At 62.5% G+C, this 24,047-nt stretch overlaps 1 protein-coding gene across 1 annotated transcript; it reads left to right on the plus strand.

The window, feature by feature from the left end:
* The first annotated feature begins 1,806 nt into the window (after positions 1-1,806).
* On the plus strand, positions 1,807-16,119 carry RAC2 (Rac family small GTPase 2). Its single transcript, XM_045835112.1, has 7 exons — positions 1,807-1,975; positions 4,058-4,129; positions 10,386-10,503; positions 11,292-11,354; positions 11,793-11,952; positions 14,520-14,652; positions 15,369-16,119. The coding sequence occupies exons 1-6, from the start codon at positions 1,941-1,943 to the stop codon at positions 14,648-14,650; spliced, it is 579 nt and encodes a 192-aa protein (XP_045691068.1). The 5' UTR covers positions 1,807-1,940; the 3' UTR covers positions 14,651-14,652; positions 15,369-16,119.
* Positions 16,120-24,047: the final 7,928 nt, after the last annotated feature.

A 24,047-nucleotide genomic window follows, 5' to 3' on the forward strand; every position in this document is an offset into this window, starting at 1 on the left:
ATGTGCGGTTGCTGGGGGTTATGGCCTGCAACCCAGGCATGTACCCTGACTGGGAATCGAGCCTGGGACACTTTGGTTCCCAGCCCGTTCTCAATCCACTGAGCTACGCCAGACAGGGCTTATTCCTTTTTCTTTTTAAAAAAATAAATGTTTTATTTCGGAGTAAGTTTAGGTTTATAGAGAAGTTGCTAAGTTCATAAGAGTGTTTTGGATTTTACTACTGTTTCCACTGTTTTATATAATTATAAAATTATATTAAAAATTATAAAAATTTTTTTTCTGTTCCGGGACCCAGCCCGAGATACCATTGCATGTAGTACACAGCCGCTCTGATTCAGATTAACAGAGGTTGCCCTACGGGACAGCAGTGGTTGGGAAAAGAATGTGGATACGGGGGAGCCCTCAGGTGGCCTGGGAGGGAGGGAGCCCAGGCTGGGTCATGGGGGGACCCCCGGGGCCTTCCTGATCCGGGCTGGGTGCCCTGAAGCGCCCCCCACTGGCTCAGCTCCGCCTGTGCAAAGCACGGAGCCAAGACACGGAGGAGCGCTGGCTGGTTTTACTGACTGACTGGCCAAGGGCAGGAGCAGGCCTTGCAGGGGCTGCGCTTCCCTTTCTGCAAAAGCCATTCCTGCCAACCCTGTTGCTGTGGAAGGGTTCAGCCTCCAGGTGCCTGTGGGAATCCTGGGCCCTCTCCAGGGCGGGAGCCGAGGGATGCTGGTCGCCTAGCAGACACCCTCCCAAGCCCCGCCCCAGCTCCACGCTCTCCTGTGGTTTCCTGGTTTGCCCTGAGTGAGTCCGGGGGTGGGGGTGACCAGTGGCTCTGCCCGTCTCCCCGTCACCCCTGGAGCTGGGAAGATGGCAGTGGACAGTAAGGATGAGGTGACCTTGGAGCCCGCTGGGGAGACTCGGTGCTGCTCAGCTCCGAGTTGGCCATGGCTCAGGGGAAGGAGAACCCCCCATCCTGTGAGCTGCAGACCCCAGGCTTTGCCCCCCAGACGGCAGCTGGGGCGCCAGGAGGGTTTGGTGTCACCTGCCTTCTGAGGCCCACCCCCCGGTTCCTGCATCTTTAAAATGGGCCACAGTTCTCAGCTCCACGGTGCTGGGTCCCACAGCAGCAGCGCAGAGCCTGGCTGGTGGGACACTGCCTGCCACTTCCCTCCTAGGTCACCAGCTCCCCGAGCCTACCCCCACCTCCCTTCCTGCCTCATCACCCTCCCCCACCCCCATCCTGCCACACTCAGCGGCCCCCACACTGGCCTCTGTCTGGGGGAAGCCTCCGTGTCTTGCTTGTTGCAACCCCTCACCCAGAGCACCCTCTCTCTGACACCACCTTTCGAGTGCTGGCTCGAACAACACCACCTCGCAGGCCCAGCTCTCCCTCTGTGTAGCCGTGAGGTCCCCTCCCTGCCACCCCGCTGGCCCCATCACTTCCTGCCTTGCTTTAGGGACAACCTCGACAAGGTCGTATCTTCCCCAGGAACCGGCTATGCCCTTTGCATCCTGGACTCTCCAGTACCCGCTACTGTGTTGGGCATACAGCAGGTGTTCATTAAATGCTTATCGCTTAAAACTGAAGTGAACTGAATTCTTGGAAACCTCAGGTTCTTGGAGAACAACTCTGGCCCTGCCCGTGGGAGTGAGCCCCCAGCTGAGAGGGTCCCTCAGGCTCTAGCTGGTGCCCCACAGCAGGGATGTGAGTGGGGCGGGGACATTGGCCGGGGCCCAGCCCGGCACCTGAGGTCCCCTCAGCTGTTCCGCCAGACCGCACGCCCCGCCTCCCACAAACGGCTGTGGGGGCAGCTTGGGCAAGTTCCCCTTCCGCTTCCTCCTGCCTCCCGGCTGCTGCTGCTCCCCTGCTGGGCCCTCGCCAGGCTCCCCACACCCCTGGTGCCTCCGAGTGCTCCTCGGGCTCCGCCGCCGCCTCCCAGGCCCCGGGCACGATGCAGGCCATCAAATGCGTGGTGGTGGGAGATGGGTAGGTACCTGGCTGAACAGCCTCGCAGCCCCTTCCGGGGAGCCCCGAGACCCTCCTGCACAGGTGTCCCTGGGGAAGCTCTCTTACCTGTAGGAGTCCTTGGGAGGCAGCCAGGAGGAGCAGTCCCTCCTCCCAGGAACCAGAGGGAGCCCCTGGGTGGGCAGAGGACAGCTTCACTCTCTCTGGCCACCTCACCCTGGAAGCTTCCTGGGTGGAGGGTGGAGGACTGCGGGTGGGGGGCACCTAGGGTCCCCCGCCTGTGGGGTGCTGGGGCAGCTCTCCCGTGGGGGACCTAGGTCTTCAGCTCTGTGCATGTCGGTGGTGGGTGGGGAACCAGAAATCTGGTCCCCATCCCCAGGCTGATCTGGGCTGTGGTCGCTGGCACTGGCGTATGCTGCTGTGTGGCCTCGGGCAAGTCACAGCACCTCTCTGCACCTCAGCCCGGCCCCCTGGGAGCTGCCACCAGAGTCGATGGGGGTCCCGCAGGCATTTGGGGGGACTGTCCTGCACAGAGTGTGTGCTCCATAAATGTCAGCCCCCCCCAGCTCCCCCCCGCAGGGCTGCCGGGCTGGGAGGATGTGTGGGGGCTGGGGTGCAGAGCAGAAGGTGGGGGCAGGAGACGCAGCGCTGAGGAAGGAGGGGAAGAACAGATGTGACTGTGGGGGTCAGTTTGGGACAGGCGGGGCGGAGGCGCCTTCTCGGGGGTCAGGTTTCAGCGGCCTCAGGTTGTTGTGTCCTCCCGTGGGCCCCCATTCCCTCAGCTGTGAGAGGACAGGCCCAAACGCCAGCCTCTGGCGCCTCCCGGGGACCACATCGTGTCAGGGTCCATCCGCTGGTGCATCCAGCGGGAGCACCCCGGGGGTTTTTCTGTAGGTGCGTCCCAGCCCCTCCCAGCATGCTCCTGCTGCGCGGGCCTCTTGCCCACCTTGCAGAGGGGCAGCTGGAGAGACGCAGGCCTGTCCTGGCCGGGGTCTGGGGTGGGGGAGGGGGCGGCTCACTCGGACTGTGACGGTCCGGCTGCCCTCAGCTGACTCTGAGGCACTGCTGGCCGTTATCTTCCCGCCCGCCCACTTCTGCTTTGTATCAGATCTGAGAAGGGGAGGGCGGAAGCCGAGGGCAACGTTCCAGTCATTCAAAGTTACCTTGTTGGCAGGCCCTGGGGAGGGTGGGGGGGTGGGGGAGACAGGGCAGCCAGCTCCTCCAAACAGGAAGTGACGAAACAGGTGGAGCCGGGCGAGGGGGGCAGGGCTGGCCCTCTGGCTTCTACCTGTGCGCCCTCCCAGCCCAGCAGGCTGGGCAGACGGTGCGAACAGAGGGTGGTCACTGTTTATTTAGCACTTACTGTGCGCCGGGCCCTGCGCTTCACCACACCTTGTAGGTTAACCCCCCACCAACCCATTTCACAGAGGGAGAACCAAAGCTCAGAGATGGGGACTAATTTGCCCCAGGCCTCATAGGATTTGGGCCCAGGTCGCCCTGACTCCGCAGCTCTGAGCTCTCAGCCGCTGGGCTCGCCGTGAGGACGGACGAGCTGCGGGAGGGTGGGCCTCCCTGCCAGCTGGAGGCGGGCCGCGCCCCTGCTGGGCTTGGGTTGCCCATGGGCCTCGTCTAATTGGCTTCCGAGCACACTCCTCTGAGGACGGGCTCCTCCTACCCCTCGTCTCTGGATGGGGAAACCGAGGCATAGGGGGGTTGACTGACTTGCCCACGTTCCTGCCGCTGGCAGGGGGTGGCCCAGGCACGTGGTGGTGGCAGAGCCCTGGTCAGGCACTGGGGGCCCCGCAGCATCATCCAGTTTTGCGGGGGGAAGCTTTTCCGAAACACAGGTTCCTGGTTCCGCACCACAACCGCATGCGGAGCCGTATACCTGGGTAGGACCTGAAGTCTGTGCTTTAACCAACACCGCAGGTGGCTCTACGGCTCTCAGGTTTAAAAGCACAGACACAGGGACCCTCAACCGGGAAACTGAGGCCCAGAGGGGTGGGCCTGGTCTTTCCCAAGGACTGGGCTAGGCGACCAGGCAGGGCCCGGGCCCGTGACCGTGACCGTGACCGATGCCCTCTGGAACTTCCTGTCTTTCAGAGCCGTGGGCAAGACCTGCCTTCTCATCAGCTACACGACCAACGCCTTCCCGGGAGAGTACATCCCCACCGTGTGAGTCTGCGTGTGGGCGGGGTGCTCGGGGTGGGGAGACACGCATCACTGGGCCCGCCCCCTCTTCAGGCGCTTCTTGTGTGCTGGCCGTGTGGGGGGCACTTGGGGGTCCAGCCACCGGGAGGCGCCCCGGCCAGTCTGCCTGCCAGGGTCTGGCTGCAGGGGCCCCCACCACGGCCGAGGTGCACTGCCAGCGTGAGGGCTGAGGGTTCCTCACACGGACAGAGGCTGTGTCCGGGTGGGTGGGGGCTGCTGGAGGGGAGCAGGAGGGAGGTGGGGAGGGCTGGCCCGGGCAGAGCAGGGTGGGAAGAGGAGGAGAGGGTCCAGGGGGAGAAGGAGGAGGTCCTGGAGGGCGTCGATGACCAGGGGCAGAGGTCGCAGGACACCTGTGTGTGTGGGAGTGCGCGTGAGTTGGGGGAGAGGGCGGTGCCACCTGGAGGCCAATCAGAAGCCCATCCTCCCGTCACACTTGGGGTCAGGGTTGTAGCAAAGTGTGGGCGTCAGACTCTGGGAGGGAAGGATAAAGGGGGGGAGGCATCAGCCCCTCCCCGCCCGGCCCCCTGGGGCCCCCACCACTCCCGGGACAGTCTCCCAGCTCTGTAGCTCAGCGTTCAAGGCTCTGGGTGGTCGTCTCTCACCCTTCCCTGCTGGCTTCGCGGCCCCTTTCAGTTCACCAAACGCTGCTGGGCGTTTCCACCTCAGGGCCTTTGCCCCAGCTGCTTCCCCTGCCTGGAGTACCTGTTCTCCCCTCGTCCACACGGCCCAGACCGCCAGGCCCATCTCCAGTGCCCCCTCCTCCAGGAAGCCTTTCTGCTCTAGCCGGGAGGGGCCTCTCACTCCCCAGGATGACTTCCTCGTCCCCCGCTGTCTCAGCACAGCGTCTGCACACAGTACAGTCTAGTCTACACGTGGCTCGGACACGGTGGGTGGGTTCTCAGGGGACCTGAGCTGAGTGTCACGGCTGCCATCTTTTCAGGGCCTGCCGTGTGCTGGCCCCCACAACATGTCACACATGTGTGACCTCATTCGATCCTCAGGGGAGCTGGGTATTATACCAGGTCACTCCTGGGCAGGCTGAGGCTCGCAGCCACTAAGGGGCCCCGATTCCCCTCTACTGATACTTCTCCCTGGGGTCCGGGCCAGCCCCCGGAGGGAGGAGGGTCGGCAGCCAGGACAGGGCAGGGAGCCCCGGGAGGGAGTCTGGGACCCCGACCCCCAGGTGGCCTGGTGCCGAGGGCGGGCTGGCTCTAGTCTGAGCGGGGAAGCAGGTGTGTCATCGGGTTCACGCAGCCCCTGCAGAAGGCCGTTGTCACCAGTAGTGTGTGCCTGCCTCTGCCTGTCCCCGCTGGGCTGGAGGGGCCTTGCCGAGGGAACTTACCCCAGGCACTTCCTCCCTCTGAACCTCAGTGCCCCTTTCTCTCCAGGCGGGGGCTGGGCTGGGAGGCCCCCAGCTCGCCGCCTGGGTGCGTCCTCTGCACAGGGAGATGGGAGGTGTCCGCTCCGGTGGAGGGTGGCGCGACCAGGGGCCAGCTGCTCCCAGCAACGTGGACAGACCGGCCACTGGTGGAGCGGGTTGTCCCAGACAGCCGTGCAGAAGGACAGACAGAATGGGCCGGACGAGGTCTGCCCTCCCAGGACTCAGGGACCAGGGCCGGCCTCAGCGCGCCGTGTCCGCCGGGCAGCCACACAGGGCCCCGCGCCCGGGAAGGGCCGCACCTGCTTTAACGCCCGCATGTCCCCGGCTCGGAACTCCTAATTTCCGAACGAGGGCTCCGGTGCGTGCATTTTACCCTGCAAAGTGGGCGACCGGTCCTGCCTGCCACCCTCCTTCGTCTTCCGGGGCAGCGTGGCTCAGCTCTGCACACGCCCCAGAGCGGCTCCCGCTGCAACCCGTGCGCCCCCGTGAGGGGGGACCGGGGGTGGGGGGATACGTGGTACCGAGCCCTTGACACTGAAGCGTGGGGGCAGCTGCAAAGAGTGGGGCTGGGGAAACAGGCGCAGAGATAAGGGTCAGAGGAGCTCCCGGGGCTGGGGCCAGGACAGTTTGCTGGGGACAGGGAGGCACACGCCGCCGCCGCCGCACAAAATCAGATAAGCGGGGAGCTGAGCTCAGCTGGCTCCCAGCAGCGGTGGGCAGGCAAGCAGCCCGGGGTCAGACCCCCGTTTCACAGATGAGGAGCCCGACGCCCACTGGGCGCCGGGTGGGGGGACAGAGACGCGCGCTGCCTTCGGCTGCCCGTGGCGGAGGGATCTCTCCCGTCCACCACTCCTCCCCCCAGTCTTTCTCAAAGGGAAGCCCCGCTGAGCTTTCAAACGTGAAAGTTAGGGGGAGCCACACTCCGCCTTAAATCCCTCTCATAGCTCCCCCTCACTGTTACTGCCCATCTCCCCTGCTGGGGTTCAAAGCCCTGAATGCTGCCCCTCCTCCCTGCCCATCCCAGGCACTCTGGCTTCCCACACGCCTCTGCGCTTCCCCTTCCCACCACGCAGTTCCTGGCTTGGCATGGGTATCACCTCCCTGACCCCGAGTCAAATGTGGCCCCTCCCTCCCGGCTGGTCCCCTCCCTCCCGCCATCCCACTTGATGGTCTTCACAGCCTGTCCTGACCTGCCTTCCCCGCTGGGATGGGAGCTCTGGGGGGTCAGGGCCCTGTCCCCAGCTGTCCCACCAGCTTCTAGAAGACCCGAACACGTTGCAGGCGGGTCACGCTCCAGCCTGCCCTGAGAAGGTGCTGGAACTGGGGTGCCCCTTGCACCTGCCCCGTTTTCCTCCTCCACTCCAGTGCAGGGTCAGGGCCGGGCTGGCGGCCCTGGGCAGGGCAGGAAGAGGCCGCACAGACTCTGGGTGAAAACATCCCTGCTGTGTGCCCTTGGGCAGGTCACTCCCACTTTCTGATTCTCAGTTTTCTCAAGTGTCAAGTGGGAGCAACGGCAACTCCCCACCTCCTGGGCCCGCTGTAAAGATCGAAGTATGAAGGGCCTGTAGCGGAGCTTGGCGCCCCTGGGCGCTCAGCAAACGTGAGCTCCCTGCACCCCCAGAGTTCGGAGGTAGCTCCCATCCCTGGCTCGAACTCCACTGAGTCCCCGGAGGGCCATGAGATCGCAGCGACCGACGCTTCAGATCCCACGGGGCTCTGAGCTGGGCGGCAGGGCCAGCCCCGGCTCTGCCGCCGACCTCCTGCCTGGGCACCTCAGTCTCCTCCCTGGGAATGGGAGTGAGGTCCCCCTGTCCTGGCGGCCTGTGGGTCTCTGAGACAAGGGGGACCGCTGGGAGCTGCAGGTCACTGACGAGTCCCTGCGGCAGTCCCTGGGGCTCTGGCCGACGCTCCTCTGGGGAGGACCGGGGCGGGGGGTGTAGGGACAGTGGACATGAGATTACTCAGCTTCTCAGCACCTCCCTGTGGGGTGGCTTAAATGTGCCCTGTCTTTTTGGGTCCCCAGTGGCCCCAAGAGACAGGGCTTTTTTTCACAGCAAAGAAAGTGAGGCTCAGAGACCCTCACTGACTCACCCAGGGTCACACAGCCGGGACGGGGCTTCACGAGGAACTCTCTGTTCCCTCCCAGCTCTGGGTGACTGACCCCAGGTGACTCCCCGGGTTCACTAATGGGTGTCGGGGGAGGAGCAGAGTTCAAGTCCCAGCTCCCGTGCTCATGAGCTGCTGGCTGGTCCTGAAAGACACAACTTCCCGGGGCCTCAGTTTCCTCCTCTGTCTGATGGGAGTCACTTGAGGTCCTGGCATATCAGGTCACGTGGGCCTTCCAGACCCAACGCATGAAGGCCCCTCGCCCTCTGCCGGGCCCCGGAGTAGGTGCTCGGTGCTGCTGCAGGTCCCAGGTCCTGGCCACAGTCCCTGAGTCCCTGGGGGGTGGTCCAGAGAAGACAGACACCTTTGGCTCTAGAACTTGGGAGGCTTTGGGGCATCAGAGTTTCAGATGGGGCGTTAGAGGAGAAATTGTCCCCAAACCCCAAGCTTATCCTAAAGGAGTGTTTCTTGTGGAGCCAAAGACAATGCAGGCTTTTTTTTTCCCCCATCATGCCCAGTGGAGTGTCCCTGGACCTGAAAAACCATGGCGGCATGGGTGGTGCCCAGAGTAGGTACACAGAGCACCTACTATGTGCAAAGGTGGTACTGGCCTCAGGGTGTAGTGAAGACCAAGCCAGGCTTGGTGTCTGCTTTTGGGGGTGCTGAGTTCCCCACAGCTTGCTGGGGTGAGACCCCAGCTCGGCTGAGAGTCAGGAAAGGCTTCCTGGAGGAGGTGCCATTGGGATAAGCCTGGAGGAGGGACTGTACAAGAGTCAGCCATGCAGTGGGAGGAGGACTGGGAAGTCAGGGGGGTGTGTGTGGGAGCTTCCCAGGCAGGAGGGAGCAGGGCCACCCGAGCGACTGAGAGGTGACCAGGCACACTCTCCAGGGCCGACCGAGCACAGTGTGATAAAATCGTCAGGCTGAAAGTTTTTATTTATTTTTTGGGTATGCGTGGTCTTTACCAGGACAGGCGTCTTCAGAATGACTCCGAAGAGTCAGGGCTTCTGCAGCCCGTCACTGAATAGCATTCTGGGAGGGCTTCATGGAGGAGGTGACATCCTGAGGGCTTCCGTTCAGTTTGCTTTAGTTCTGTTCCACCTGCATCTGGCCTTGCTGCCAGGACTGAGGCTGCAGAGCTGGAGCAGATGCAGGCCCTGCCCACACAGTGGGACAGAGACACACGAAGTACCTGCTCATGGTCAAGGCAAAGCGGGTGCCTGTGGGAGGGAATGATGAACTCTGCCCAGGCAGGGGGCAGGGAAGGAGGGGGCACAGAGGTTTCCCCACAAAGGAGGAGTGGCCTGGGCAGGGTTTTGAAGCGTGACTAGGAGATGAGGGCGAAAGCGGGTGGAGGCGTGTCCCATCCGGGGAGAGAGGTGCGGACAGGACCAGAGGCCTGGGGATGAGGGTGGGAATATTCGGACCAGGGCAGGTGGGCAGGCCACTCCAGGCTGGGGACACAGTGTGAACAAGTGTGGGGAGGCGGGCAGCGTGAGCCTGGCCTGAGGGACAGCGGGGCTGGTGAGGAGGAGCAGGAAGAGAAACTGGAAGAGCCTGAGGCCTCAGTGGGCCTGGTCAGGAGACAGCAGCCTGTGTGGGTGACCCCCGTGGAGAGAGACCGGGGGGTGACTCTCGCCCTCAGGGATGGGGCAGGGAGCATCCGTGGAAGCCCAGGTGTGGCCCGAGTCAGTGAGCACTCGCGTCTCGCCTAGTTCGGTCGCTCACTGGCTGTGTGTCCTAGAGCAAGTCACTAGACCTCTCTGATCCCGGTTCTCTCTTCCACAGCATGAGGAGCCGGCTCCTTCTACTCAGGGATGTGTGTTGCGATAAATACTGTTGAACTGAACCATTTTTTAAAAGGCTGGCAGCTCGTTTCCCTGCCCTGGAGGCCTCTCTGCTGTCAGCTGGCGGGGAGAGGCCGGCAGTTGTTGCCAGCACCCGCACCGTCCCTTTGGCAAGTGGCTTTTCCCCAAACCTTCCGTGACCGACAGCTTCCGGTGTGCCCTCAGGGTGGGTTGGGAAACCAGGAAGGAACACCCGGGGACATCCCTCTGCCAGCGGAAGATGGGGATGGTGGGTAATAATACCCTAGCTCCCTGCTACCTCTAGGGGGAGGGGCACGCACCCCAAGCACGGTCCCTGCAGTCTCCCAGGTGGCCCCAGCTGGCCCCAGCCCCAGTCACCCGCAGTAGTAACAGGTCCCTCACTTGCCCTGTGTCTGCTGCTGCCCCTTCCCCGTCTCCCCCTCTCTGACCTCCTGTAGGTGTCCGGGCTCACGTCCCGAATAAACCACTTGTACCACATCCTCGTCTCGGGGTTTCCTTCCGAGGTTACCCAGCCCGAGGCGGGGATAAACCCTAGGGCAGCAAGTCCTGGGTGACCGGCCTCAGTGGCCGGCATAGGAGGTGGGTGAATTTATTCTGATACAACTTACAAGGAATATTATGCAGCCTTGAAAAAGCACCTCTCCAGAGGACAGGTGAGACCAGGAACACGATTGAGACAATGTTCTCCCCTTTATGCTTACCCGAGTTTAAAATTCTTTAGGTTGTGAGTCAGTCGTGAAAAAAAAGAGGAAACCCACTTCACTGCAGAGTGCTGTGTGCCTCTGGTCCGCTTGCAGGCCCTCTCTGGGTCTCAGCCTCCACCAGGAACCCATGCGGGGCCGGACCGGAGGGCCCTGGGCTCCAGGCTGCAGGCTGACCCTTCTGTCTCGCCTTCTCCCCGCAGGTTTGACAACTACTCAGCCAATGTGATGGTGGACAGCAAGCCCGTGAACCTGGGGCTGTGGGACACGGCCGGGCAGGAGGACTACGACCGCCTCCGGCCGCTCTCCTATCCGCAGACGGTGAGCGCCCACCCCGTTTCCCGGCCGGCTGGCCGCTGCTCGCCTTGTTCCCTCCGCCTGCGGTGGCCGTGGGCCAGCTCGGCCTGGTGAACCCTGACCCCCGCCCCCTCAGGGCCCAACCTGAGGACGCTGCCGCGTCCTCTACAGACACAGCCAGGGACTCCTCCCTCTGCCCTCAGCCCTCCCCCAGTCCGCAGTCTCCACTCTGCCCTCTTCCCGTCCATCCCCCCGACCATGCGCTCTGGTACCACCTGGTTCCCTGCGGGTGGGGCAGGCAGACCCAGGATGGGGCTTTAACTGGGACCCCAGGGCAGTGAGCCCCAGGTGTGCTGGGTGAGGAGCGAAGAGAGGGAGAAAGCCTGCAGGTGGCTCTGTGGTTGCTGGGCAGCCACCACTTCCCCCCTGACCCCCCACCCTTGACCTCCCCTCCGGTTGTGGCAGGGCTGGGGCTGGTAACCAGACAGCGGGGTAGTGAGTACGGATTCTGGAGCTCCAGACGGCAAACCCGTAAACCTTGGTGGCCTCACTCTTCCCGTCTGCGGAATGGGGCAGCAGCCCTGCAGTAGGCTGCTATGTGAGGATGAATCACCAAGGACAGACCCTGGCCTTTGGGAAGTGCTGGGTGAACTAGCAGCACCTGGTGGTGGGCCGGCAGGCACCCTTGTCCCCCCCCACCCAGTGTCCCCTGGGCTCCACTGCTCAGTGCTGCCAGGCACGGGGGGGAGGGGCACAGGTGGGAGGTACCTGGGCCTCCCCTCACAGGTGACCCCCGCCTGCTCTGTCCCCAGGACGTCTTCCTCATCTGCTTCTCCCTCGTCAGTCCAGCTTCCTATGAGAACGTCCGCGCCAAGGTGAGCAGGGCTGAGCAGCGCCCGGGGGCGTTGGGGGGCTGGGGGGCAGGTAACCCTGGGAAGAGGAAGGGGGGACCAGCAACTTGACCCCTGTCTCTGGGGCAGCAGAGGGTATGAGTAGAGAGGGTCCCAGTGCCACCCAGGGCTGGGGGGACCCCGGGGATGAGACTCGGAGGGCGTCTCCGAGGGGGCTGGGGGTGTCAGCTTCACTCTCTGCGCTCTCTCCTCCCCGCACACCCTCACGCCTGCCTCTGGCCTCTGCACAAAGCCACGCCTCCCCTTTTCCTGCGACCGTGCGCCTCCTCCCTGCACGACCTCACGCCGCTTCTCGCAGCCTCGTGCCCACCTCTTACCTTCTCACCCCCCGGGGCCCCCTTCCCCCCCACTCTCACTTCCTGCACAAACGCGTGCCCTCTCTCTGCCCCCCCAACCACCCAGTGGTTTCCCGAGGTGCGGCACCACTGCCCCAGCACGCCCATCATCCTGGTGGGCACCAAGCTGGACCTGCGGGACGACAAGGACACCATCGAGCGGCTGAAGGAGAAGAAACTGGCGCCTATCACCTACCCGCAGGGCTTGGCGCTGGCCAAGGAGATTGGTACGGGGCTCAGGCTGGGAGAGGGCAGCCCGGTGCAGCGGGAGCCCCAGCGCAGCCTCTGCTCATCACGAGTATGGGCTTGGGGCCCAGGCTGCGCGGTTCAAACCCTGGCTGTGTCGTGGACTGGCTGTGTGACCCTGGGCCGATCACTTAGCGTCTCTGTGCCTGTTTCCTCGTCAGGAAGACCCGGCGGCCGTAGTCGTGGTTCTGGGCATCTGGGAGAGTTAGATGAATTAATGCACGCGAGGCCCCGAGTGCAGTGCCCGCACGTGGGAGGCGGGCTGTGTTCGCTGTTATTGGTGGCAGTGCGGCCCATGATCAGACCTGGAAACAAAGTGTGTCCGGCACAGACAGAAGCAGGGATGGGGTGGGTCGTGCTGTGGCTGCTTCGGGGACAAGCAGCCAAGTCGGGCCTGGGTTTTCCAGGAAGGCTTCCTGGAGGAGGTGCTTGTGCCTTGGGTCTGAGGGGCGAGGGCCTCGCTTCCGTCCCCTCCCCGCCCGCCCCCTGTCCCCGGACCTCTCAGCCCAACTCCTCTCCACCCCTCGATCACCACACCAGAGAAGTGCAGTGACTTTTAAAGGTCACAGAGCTAGTAGGTGGCAGAACGAGGATTAGAACTCAGGACGGCAAATGGCTGGCTTGGGGCATGCTCGGGGGGGCCCCGGGCAGCCTGCACCAGACAGGTGGTGACTGACGGGGCTGGTTTCCTTCACGGTGTTGAGACCTGCTGTCCCTGCTCAGCCCGGACCTGCCTACAAACCCTGGGCCGCCAGCGGGTTTGGCCACTGTGAGGAGTGACCCCACTACCCAGGACACTCCGCCTGGCCCCGGGGGTGGGGGGGTCCTTCAGGCCCAGAGTTCGGTGGCCCCTGCATCAGTCGGGCCTCCACACCCCGCCCCTGCCCCTGCCCCACCACTCTTCCTTCCGCCGGAACTGGGAGGGCCCTGGGGACTCACATCTCTTCACAGGAAGAGAAACCGCAGCTGCCACCGCCCCCTCCCTGTGACTAGCCCTGTGACAAGCCCTGTGACATGGCCACCTTCCCTCAGGGACCTCAAGATGCTGCTTAAGCCCTGGGCCCCATGCCCCGTGCCCCGTGCCGGGGGCTCCGGCTCCTGGGCCGGCTGGTTCTCCCTCCCAAGTATCAGGGACTGCAGCCCTGCCTCTGCTTCCTCTGGGCTGGCCTGGCCCCCCTGGGCTCCTTCCCCCAAAGACTGACTCTCCAGCCTACAGGCCACCATTCCCCTTCTCAGCCACGTGCTTTGGCACTGGAAGGGGCAGGAAGGTCCGGGTGCTGGCCTGGCCCTGGCCCTGGCCCTGGCCCTGGCACTGACTGTGTGTGTGACCCGGAGCCAGTGGCTCCTCCCCGGGCCTCCGTCTCCCCACCTGCACGAGGCCGCCTACGGACCCCCCAAGGTTCTTTCTCCTCTATAAGCAGATGACCTGGTGGCCCTGTCTCAGCCTCTAGCTAACCCCTCCTGGAGCTGATCCCAGATGGGAGGGTGGGGGGCAGGGGCAGGGACTTTGAACTTGTCTTGGAGCTGCCCAGGCCCAGGGGGTGGAGGCCCAGAGTGGGGTGGGGGGAGGGGGGTGGCTGCTGAGCTGATGAGGAGGACAGCGCTGCCTCGGCCCACCCAGCCCCCTCCCCAGCCCTGGAGTGGGCAGCCGCAGGGGCAGCTTAGGCCCAGCTGGTAATCACCGCTCATGCATCAGGAGCCCTGGGGCTTGGTGAGGGGTGGGGGGTGGGGGGATGGTGCGCGTTCTCCCTCTTCCTTCTCAGAGCAGCTTCGAAGGGGGGCTTCTTGAGGAAGGGATTTGCAGTCGCCTCACTTTGGTGAAAACTGTTGGGGTTGTAGCGGACGTGGAACGGACACAGGCTCCTTCCAGAAGGCCGTGGAACACTGGCCCTGGGAGCGGGGACTCAGCCTGCCCTTGTGGCCATCTGGGCCCCAGCTCCAGCCCTGAGAGGTCACGTGGGAGGAGGCCTGGCCCCTCCTGGGGGGAAGGAGGGGTTCTCCAAGTCCCTCTCCTCCTGCTGAGGGCCCCCAGGGCCCCCATGGCGGCGTGTGACATTGGACAAATGACCTCACCTCCGGGAGCCTCGATTTCCTTATCTTTAAACTGGGACGATGCTGAGGCATGGTCAGGCGACACCTGGAACGACCTGGTGAGGGGACCCGGAGGGCCTCGGGCCGCATGGGGGAAGTGTGGAGGCAGGAAAGCGGCTAAGTTCTGGGAGAAACTGAGGCACAGGGAGGTTTGGTCACCAGCTCGAGCCCTTTTCTTCCCAGAAAAGTATCAAAATTCCTGCCTCCCTTCCACAGATTAAGGGCTTATGTGTCCAAAAAAAAAAAAAAAAAAGGCACAGGCCTGCTCTTGTGGGTCGGAACCCCTCCCACTGGCGTCAGGAAAAAACAGGCACAGGGGGGTCGGATCCCTGCTGAGTGACACAGCCGGGGGGTGGGGGGGGCCCACAGCCCGGCGCGGCTGTGTGTCTCGGGAGGGGGTTTGGCCCCGGACCCTCCCCTGACCTAGGCCTCTGCCCACTTGCCACCGCACCCCCAGATTCGGTGAAGTACTTGGAGTGCTCGGCCCTCACCCAGCGAGGCCTGAAGACCGTCTTCGACGAGGCGATCCGGGCCGTCCTCTGTCCCCAGCCCACGCGGCCGCAGAAGCGCCCCTGCAGCATCCTCTAGGGGTAAGAACCCCGCCCTCACCGCTTCAGGACCTCCCCCCCTTCCTCCCCTCCCCTCCCCTCCCCTCCCTGCCGCCACACAGCGGGCTCTGGCTGGCAGTGGCCCTGGGCTTCACTGGGAGTGGCACTTAGACCAGGACAGAAGGGGAGAAGCGAGTAGCCTCAGTCTCCCCATTTGCCTGAGCCAGTCCAGCCGAGTGGGCCCAGGTCCCGGAAGGAAGCTCCAAGGTATGAGGAAATGCCAGGTGACCCGAGCCAAGGCGCGGGCGTCCCTGACTCCGACTCTGCCCTCCCTGCAGCAGAGTGGGAAGGCCAGGGGTCCCTGTGCTGCAGCCCCTGCCTCCCTCCTGCCCAGGGAGCCCAGTCCAGCCAGGGAGACTGGGCACTCCCATGGGGCAGGGGCAGGGAGGACAGAGCTGTGAGGTTACTGGGGCCACAGAGGCCGGAGAAGACCTGGAGTGCAGGCAGAGCAGGCTGGGCAGTTCTGATGGGAGGGACGACCTTGAACAACAGCTGGGAGTTGGGTCCACGGCCATGCCGCCCTGAACGCGCCCGGTCTTGTCTGATCTGGGAAGCTAAGCAGGGTGAGGCCTGATCAGCACCTGCATGGGAAACAGCTGGGAGCTGGGACTGCGCTGCGAGCCAGGATGGCGGTGAGCTGGCTGCGGATCCTGCCTGTTCCCCGATTCTCACCCCCTGCCTGTCTCCCATCCTCCCAGGTGGTCCCAGTCCTCCCAGCCAGACAGTTTGGACCCACCAGGGCCCCCACCCAAAGCCCAAGGGCGCCCTGGCGGCCACGCTGTCCCCTCCTGTGGCGTGTCTTAGCAGATGGCTGCAGAGCTTGGCTGGCCGTCCTCTCTGTGCTGGAGGCCCCCTGGGGCCTGAAGGTGTGAATCTTTAGGTGCTGCATCCCAATCCCTCATGCTCCTGCCCAGGGCCCCAGGGGAGCCCCAGGACCCGACAAGCCACCCCTACATTACTGCCGGCAGCACCAGCACCGCACGCGGCAGCATCTGCCCATAACCCCAGCCCCGCCCGCGCCGGACTCTCCTCCAGAAACTTGGGGCCAGCAGTTGCCGGCTGCTACGCGTGCGTCTTCAGGGACAGGCCTCCCCCTCTCTCCCGAGGCGGCCCACTCCAACGTTGGGGGGCCGCCTGCCTGAAAGTTCTACGGAGTTCCGAAGAAGGTCTCGGAAGTTACGTCCCTCTGGTCTCCGTGCTCCTTCTGGGACAACATACAGCAAATCAGGTTTTCTGAAACCTCTGCGGGCATCTGCGCAGCCAACCCGAAGCCTGGCTCCAGCTGACTCCTGCCGTCTCTCAAGGCTTCCTGCTCCGCTCACAGGTCCCTGTGCTGCATTCACCTGTGAGAGCCTTGAAACTTTCAGACCCTGCCAGTCAGGACTTCCGCTATTGCAAATAGAAAACCCAGTTCAACTGCTTAAGTAGAAAATAAAGATGTTGATTCAAGTTTGGAAATATCGTGACTTCACGTGCAGCGTGATCGCGGGGCCTCAGGTGACGTCTCCAGGGCCCCCTTCCCTGCCCCTCTTCGCCTTGCCCCCTGCTGTCTGGTTCGTTCTCCGGAAGGTGACCCTCAGGGCTTCATCCTTCCGGGTTCAAGGTCAGCAAAACAGAGCAAGTGTTTGCCCCGGGCAAGGTTCTGATTAAGATTCACTCTGATTGGACCAGCTTAGGCCTTGCATCGCTTGTCTACCAATCATATTTGGTAGGGAGCTGCTGTGCTCTGATTGGCTGGGCCTGGACCACTTGCCAGCTGGACTGAGGAGTCCAAACCACAGGCATCAGGGTGGAGGGGTTGCTCCCCAAATGGATACTGAGGGCCTTGCTGGAATTGGGGGATATGGGTGTCAGGCAGCTAGGAACCTGCACCCACTACTACTGGAGGTCACAGGAAGGTGTCCCAACAACGTAAGGAAGCAATGCCAGTCCCAGCAGTCACTAAGCAAAGGTGACTTTCTTTAAAAGGCAGGTGGGGCGGTTTCAGGCTTGAAGTTCATCCATAAAGCACAGTGGCGCCTGGGATGGAGTTGGTCACCGTGGTGTTCGCCAAGTTACAAATGCCAGGCTTGCCACTCCTGTGGACAATCCCACGTCCTCGTCTAAACTTCACCCATTCGTTCAGTTACGGAGCACCCTGTGCCAGGTCCTGATCTGGGTTGGGGGCGGGGGAACCATCCAGGTGCAGGGATCCAGGTGCGCAAACGCCTTTCTGACACAATTAGATGACACCCTAGAGAGGCTAAAATAAAGGAATAAAAAAAAAACAGTAGAAAACCCCACCCGGACAGCTCGGAAGTCCCCAGTTCCCAGCCGGTGAATTGCTTCGAGATTCTGTTTTCTTCTCTTCTCTCCCGGAGCTCCCGGCCACTCCCACTGCCCCCAAGTCCTGAAGTTCTGAGGCTGGGCTCTTCAGCTCCCTGGCCTCCCAAGAGCCTCGCCTTCTAGAAAGGAACCGGGTGCAAGGGGAAACCCCCAGCTCTGTTAGTTTCAACTCAGAGGAGCTGCTGCTTCTAAAGTGACTTCTCTATGAAACAAACAGAAACCCACACGGAGACTCATGCACCCCAGGAACACAGGGCGGCAGATGGGAACCCACACCCGAACCACCAGTGTCTAAAAGTGCACACAGCGCCCCCTCTGGTAGTCCAGAGTCTGAGGGGGCTCTCCTTCTGCCTCCGGCTCTTCCTGGGGCCTCTGGAGCCAGCCCTGTCTGTCTGCCCAGTCCCCTGCCTCCCTCCCTCCCTCCTCCCCCATTCACACCTCTCTCTGATGGAGTGAACTCACTTCCTCAAAGCCACCTTGGCCACACCCGGCCTCTGCCTCGGCCTCTGCTCCCGCATTCACACCTCTGCCTCCAGACCAGACCGAACTTTCATTTCCTCAAAGCCACATTCTTTAACCCCAGGCCTTTGTGCAGCTGAGCTGGTCCCCTTCCCTCGAATAATTTCCTCTGCTCCTCCAACTCCCCTGCATGCCAAGGGTGGGCTTCCTTCCCTGAGCCCGCCCCAGTGGGCACAATCGTCACTTTACTCCGGTAACGTCAGTAAATTAATTCTCTCACCATTGTGGGGTCTCACCTGACACGTATCGTCTCATTCCATCCTCCTGTTGGCCTTCCAAGGTAGGTGCTAGCAGCTCTTTTTGTGCAGAGGACGGGGAAGCCCAGGAGGTCGCCGGGATTGGAGCTCACCTACCCCTCCGAGACAAACACCCTACTTTTCCACTCTCTGGCACCGCGCCCATCCTCCGTGCTCTCAGAGTCCTAGTTTTGTGCAGAGTGGCGATGTTCCTAACCCCCGACAGAACTACTTTGTTTTCCCAGCCTGCTTTGCAGCTGGGGTTCTAAGATTGAGCAGTTCTGGCCAACAAAATATAAATTAAAAAATTATCTGGAGAGGTGGCATCTGTGAAAGGTTTTTGTCTTCTTCCTTAAAAAGTGGTAGACCTTGCTGACACTGCCCTTGGTCCTGTCTCCTTCTGTGCCTTGACTATTGATGAGATGTCTGGAGCTGCAGCAGCCTTCTTGCAAACTTGAAGCCAGCACTATAAAGACACAGGCTAACATTGCTAAGAACAGAGGAGCAGAAAGATAAAAATACCTGGATTTTTGACCACTTTGGTAGGCAGCTGAACCAATGCCAGTGGCCCCCTTATCATGGGATGGAAAGGAAAATGAAACTGCCCACTTGTTTCCTCGCCGTTGGCCAGGCCTTTTGTTACTCTGAGCTGATGGCATTTGTAACTGAGGTCTCGGGACTTCTAGCTCCGTGCTCTTCTTTCCACTGTGTGATGGTGCTTAGCAGGCCCTGAAACATGGGGTGAATCACTTGTTTTTGCTCTAGAAGGCTGAGAACTGGGGGCCCTTTAGATAGGAAAGAGAAACCTGTTTTGAAACAGGAAGAGCTGCTGGTTGTGGGCAGGAGCTGACAACACGGCGCAGCTCACTCGCTCGGCAGCAGCCCCTCCCAAGCACCCCTCCGCCCCGGCCACCGCCTCACACTCAGCTCCTCCCCACACAGTCGTGGCCCAGCGGGCAGGAAAGCACCGGCCAGCGAGACTTCGCATACTTCATCTGCGGCTCTCCACCACGGAGCCTGGGGGCTCCTTGTTCCTTCCTCCAGAGCAGGGGCCTGGAGGTCCCCCTGGTTCCTCTCCTTCTCTCACCCCAGCATTCGCCTGCCACCAAGCCTGGCCGAGGCTGGCTCCCACTATCTGCAAAACCCATCTCCCTACCTGGCCTGCTGCCGTTCCCTGTCCCAGGCCTTGCCTCTCTTCCCTGGACAGAACTTACCACCAATTCGCTGGCATCCCTGCCTCCACGCTCTCTGCTTATACTCCAGCTTCCACCAGGCAACCTGGGGGATCTTCCTCGTTCACACACACAACTGTGTCTCTCAGATGCCTTAACAAATGTGAACATTCAGCAAATGCTGATCGCGGCTGCATGCCGAATACAGGGTTTGAGGGAAGGTCAAGGGAAGGTCCTACCCTTAGGAGCTCAGTGCAGTGGGGAGCTGCTGCATCTCCAGAGAGCCCAGGGAAATATCCCTTCTACTAGAATAGGTCACCATGGCCCTAGCCAGGACCTGGCGCCTGGTAGATGCTGGATACACAGTGAGTCCAGCTGCCCAGCCATCGGGGCACGGGCGCAAGCCATCGGGGCTGGGCCAGCCGCTGCAGCCCCCACTGACACCGTGCGGGACAGAAGAGCCGCCCTGCTGAGCCCAGCCAACCACAGACTCACAAGGTGATAGAATGGCATACTGAAACGGTTTTCAACGTTCCCAACAATTTTTACTGACTTTTCAGAGCCCAAGTCCCTACAATCTTTAAAAAAAATTTTTAGATAGAAATGTATTTGAGCCAAAGAGAGGGTACACCTGGAAGCAAGGTCTCAACAGACGGAGAAGCATCGTTCCTGCTCTTTTCCTCTCATTGTTCACCCTCCTCCCTGGCCCCCTTTACCCTCCCGTCACCCGAGAAGTGTTCACCCCTTGGGACCTCTGACCCCTTCCAGGCCTTGGGGGACATGGCAAGTAGGGCAGGATAGGTTCTTGGGAGGGAGACAAAGGTCTAGGATGGTTCTAGAAGACTTCTGAAGGCCTCGGGGAAGGTGAAGCGACGGGCAGTCATCTGTGTAATCTGAGGTTTAACTCCGTTCACTTCCCACGCACTGACCCCGCGCTCTGCGCCGACTGTGCCGGGGGCTGGAAGTGCAAGGAGGGGACCCAGCCTTCTGCTCCCCGGGGGCCAGCGGGAGAGACAGACGTGTGAACCGACACCCAGCATGTGGTTTGAGCCACACAGCACGGCAGGGCTCTGGGGAAGGAAGAGACTCTGGGCTCGGGGTGCCAGGGTGGAGAGGCTCTGCCCACCCGCCCCCGCCCCCGCCCCCAACCTCGTGGAAAAGCAGCCACGACAACAAGGAGAACACGAAACAGAAACACAAACTCTCGTCTTCAGAGAAACCAGGAGACACCTGTGACCCCAACCCTGGCACCCAGGCAGCAGAGCAGATGGAGAAGTGGTAAATGATTGAACAGAGCCCTGGCGAGGCCAACCCAACAGCCTGCTGTTCCACTGCGGGGCGGGAGGGGGAGTGGTGGGGGTGGAGCCTGAGAGACGCAAACCCACTGGCCTCGCAGAACCCCAGGGAGGCTCCCGAGTAGGAAGCTCAGACATCACCGATGGCTAAGCAGGAGGCTGAGAACAAGGCAGAGGGGGGCGTGGCTTGGGAGTCCGTTTAAGGACCAGTTAGACCCCAGGCCTTCGCCTCCACACTGTCCAGCCCGGCACCCACTCCTCTCTGAACCCGAGCAGGGAACATCCAGCCGGACAGCTCTGGACCCAAGGCCGCTGGCTCCTGGCTCCAGAGCGGGAGGCCATGACAGCCCAGCCTGGTTACTGGGCCTGTGGCAGATGCGATGATGCCGAGCAGGTGATCACTCCCACCCGTCACCCCCACCTCCTGGGCACCGGCATCGTTTCCCACTCCACTGACGTGAGCCTTGGCCACGTGACCTGCCTTGGGCCAGTGGATGTTAGCAGATGCATCCCAGGAGAGACCAGAGCGTGTCGCCCTTGGGCTCGCTCGCTGGTGCTGCCAGAGGAAGGAGCCGTGGTGAGCCGGCTGGCTCGGGGGAGGGAAGAAACATGGAGCAGCGTCCCTGGCAACGGCTGTACAAGTAGCTCCGCCCTCAGAGCACCCTAGGCAGTAAGGGCTATGAAGACGAGGGACCGAGGCTCAGAGAAGCTAGGTCACATATCCAAGATCACACAGCTGGTACATGAATGCTGAAGCCGAGGTTCAACCCCAGCAGGACCCAGCGGGGACCGATGAACCAGAAGACACCCTTGATGGGGACTCCAGGGACAAAACCCCAGGGGCTGGTGGGGAGGGCATTTCAGCATGTCTTGCCTGAGAGGACAGACCTCAGCATCTCACGCTGAGGCGCCCACAATGCCCTGGGGTTCGCTCTGGCCGAGGTGTTGTGTTGGGGGGACAGGCGAGGGGCAGGTTCTGTCCTGGCTCTCAGGGGTGGGAGGACCCTGGGCCCCAGCTCCTGGAAAACTGCCTCTCCGGTGGCGGAGGCACATCCGTTGGACTTGAGAGAGCCCTCCGGTCTGAGGGGGAGGCATGGCCCTCGTTTTGGGAGGGCCAGGGTGTGACGACAGAGACCCATGTCGCATCGTCCTGTCTTGGGGAGGCAGGCCAGGCAGCCGCCCCGGGTCACCAGGCAGACACCAGACACCGAGGCCACAGGTCCAGGCCTCACACTCCAGGACTGCAATGCCAGGGGTCGGGACCACCGCACCAGCCCCCAGACACCCAGCCTTCCCCGCCCCACCGAGCTCACAGGTACAGACAGGGTTGCACTTCCTCCCGCTGCCCCACCAGTCCCAGAGGAGGCCCGACCAGGCCATGTCTGCTGGGGGAGGCCCCTGGCTGGGAGTTGGTGTCCCACCTGTCCCCCAGCCTGGTGCTCGGGACCCCTCACCACCTCTGCAGCCTGCCGCCCCCCCCGCCCCCACCCAGCAGATACCCGGTGTAGCCTCCCTCCTCCTCCACCTCGCCCACTGACCAGCTATCTATCCTCTCGTCCTCATGAGACGTGCAGCGGACGCCCACGGTGCCAGGCCCGTGCCCGGCCCAGGGACACAGTGAGCACCCACACAGAGTCTCCCTTCTGGAGCCCACAGCCCCGCACAGAGGACTCAGCCCCTCGGGCTGAGTCTTGGTGGGCTCAGATCAGAGGCCACTCGGAGGAGGCGGGGCCTCCGAGAAAGTCCGGGAGTGGGGCCCAGCCAACCGAGGGCAGCACCCCTGAAGCAGGACTTAGTGCATCTCACGTGTGGGGGTCGGGGGAGAGCGTGGCCTGGGTTGGGGGGTGGGCATGGCCTGTGCAAAGGCCCAGAGGAGAACCGACACCGGTTCTGACCAGTGAGCAATTGGAAAACAGAAATCGGGCCCGGACGCCCCTGCTCGCACCTATGAAGCTCCCACCCCAGCCGGCTGAGACGCCGAGTCTGGCGTAGGGACCTCCCTCCTTTCCAGACACACCAGTGTGCCCCCCATTCCCTCAAACACACACGCTGGTCCCCACCTCAGCTCTGAGACCCTGCTCTCCCCTCTGCCTGGGGCCCTTCCCCAGACGTTCACTCGCTCAGGCGCCGTCCCCTCTGCAGAGGGGCCTCGGAGCTCCCCTGCCTAGTGAGCGAATGCGAGACTGACTGACTCTGTGCCTGAGTGGATGAGGCACTATGGGTGTGGCAGCACCAGGTGGGCGGGGGAAATCAGCGGAGGAGGAGACGGGGGTGGGGGGCAGGTGTAACGGCTGGGGGGATGTAAAGCCTGGTGGGTGATGAGAAGCCAGGGGAGGCCTTGGGGGGCGGGGAGCAGCCAGTGCCACATGCCCCTCCCTCACCCCCAGGAGCTTCCCCTGAGCCCACCCACTGCTCACCAACTTGGCCAGACAGGAGAACAAGGCCTGGAGGAAGGGCCTCGCCCAGGGCCCACAGCGGCTGGAAGGACAGCGCCGAGAGGAGGGGCGCTCCAGGCCTGTGCAGGGCCGGGCCGGGTCCTACTGTGCGTCGCAGCAGCCAGGATGGCACCTCTGGGAGAACCGGATCCCTGGCTCTCTGAGGGCCTACTACACACCACCCCTATGACCCAGTAGGTCCCGCCCTGGTCCCGAGGAATGGGGCCTGGCACATAGTAGGTGTTCAACAAAGACTCATTTCTTTTTTCCTGCCCTTCTCCTGACTGGTGCTCCCTTGCCCTCCTGGGAAGGGGTCAGGTGGCCTCGTGGCAACGTGCACAAGAGACAAGAGCGCACCTGTGGCACGAGGCTGCCGAGCTCCTCCCGTGTGATCTGAGCGGACCATGCCCCCTCTCCGAGCCCCGGCTCCCTTCTCTGCAAACCGGACGCGCTGACGCTACTCACCAGAGCAGGTGTGTGGGCGAGAAACAAGATAATGGGCGCAGAGCAGCTGGCTGTTAATACAAATAGCCCTCATTGCTCGGCGACCTTGAGGAGTTGTACCACTCATGCTGAAAGAGGGTCTTGGGACAGGTGCAGTGTAACCTCCCCATGACTCCGATGGGGAAACCGAGGCCCAGGGAGAGGAGGGCTTGCTCACGGTCACGCAGCCAGTCGGCGCAAGCCGAGGCAGGGGGGTTGGGGGCAGCCAGGCCTGTGCTCCGGGGCAGGCCGAGCCTCAGACCAGGGGGGCCAAACCTGCCCACCACCTGCCGGCGCCCAGCCTGCCCCTGAGGACGGACTTCACAGCTGGCCACCTGCAGCTGATTTGATGATGGGAAATACTGACTTTGAATTCCAATTAATCCAAATATTATTCCCCCCAAAAGAATTCTACTCTTCTCAGCAGTGGAACTGTATTACAGACATCGTCTTCAATTATTCCTATTGTATTTTGGAATGTTGTCAATTTCCTTGCCCACCCCAACCCCTCGCCCAGCAAGACTGCAGTACTTACTTAATTCTTCACCCTGCCCTCCCACACCTCACCCCACCCCGGGGCTCTCTGGACTCAGCCAGTCTTGGGGCCAGCGCCCCCACCTGGCCCTTCTCTGCGGCTGGTGTCTGGCCCACAGCTGGCGGACGGGAACTTGGACTCTCATTCCAGTGCTCACCCCATGCTCTCTGTGCTCCTGGTGGCACCGGCTAACCCCGCACCCACCTGGCCTCGGGACCCAGCTGTCACCCTCGCAGACATGTGCCACGGTGGCCGGGGGTGGGGGGCGTCTGGTCCCTGGCTCTCGGCCTCCGGCTTCCCTGAGCACCACTCCCTTCCCTCCAGCCCCCTGTGGGAGCCAAGGCCAGCGTGGGTGGCTGAAATCTCCCTGGTAACAG

Source organism: Phyllostomus hastatus, unplaced genomic scaffold (genome assembly GCF_019186645.2).
Source record: "Phyllostomus hastatus isolate PE091 unplaced genomic scaffold, TTU_PhHast_1.1 phas_contig_198, whole genome shotgun sequence".
NCBI classification, from domain to species: Eukaryota; Metazoa; Chordata; class Mammalia; order Chiroptera; family Phyllostomidae; genus Phyllostomus; species Phyllostomus hastatus.

Bases quoted from the DNA above. Each gene is read 5' to 3' on its own strand.
- RAC2 (XM_045835112.1), top strand. From the start codon at position 1,941: ATGCAGGCCATCAAATGCGTGGTGGTGGGAGATGG. The intron at 1,976-4,057 runs GTAGGTACCTGG...CCTGTCTTTCAG, and splicing joins TGCGTGGTGGTGGGAGATGG to AGCCGTGGGCAAGACCTGCC. The intron at 10,504-11,291 runs GTGAGCGCCCAC...CTCTGTCCCCAG, and splicing joins CGCTCTCCTATCCGCAGACG to GACGTCTTCCTCATCTGCTT.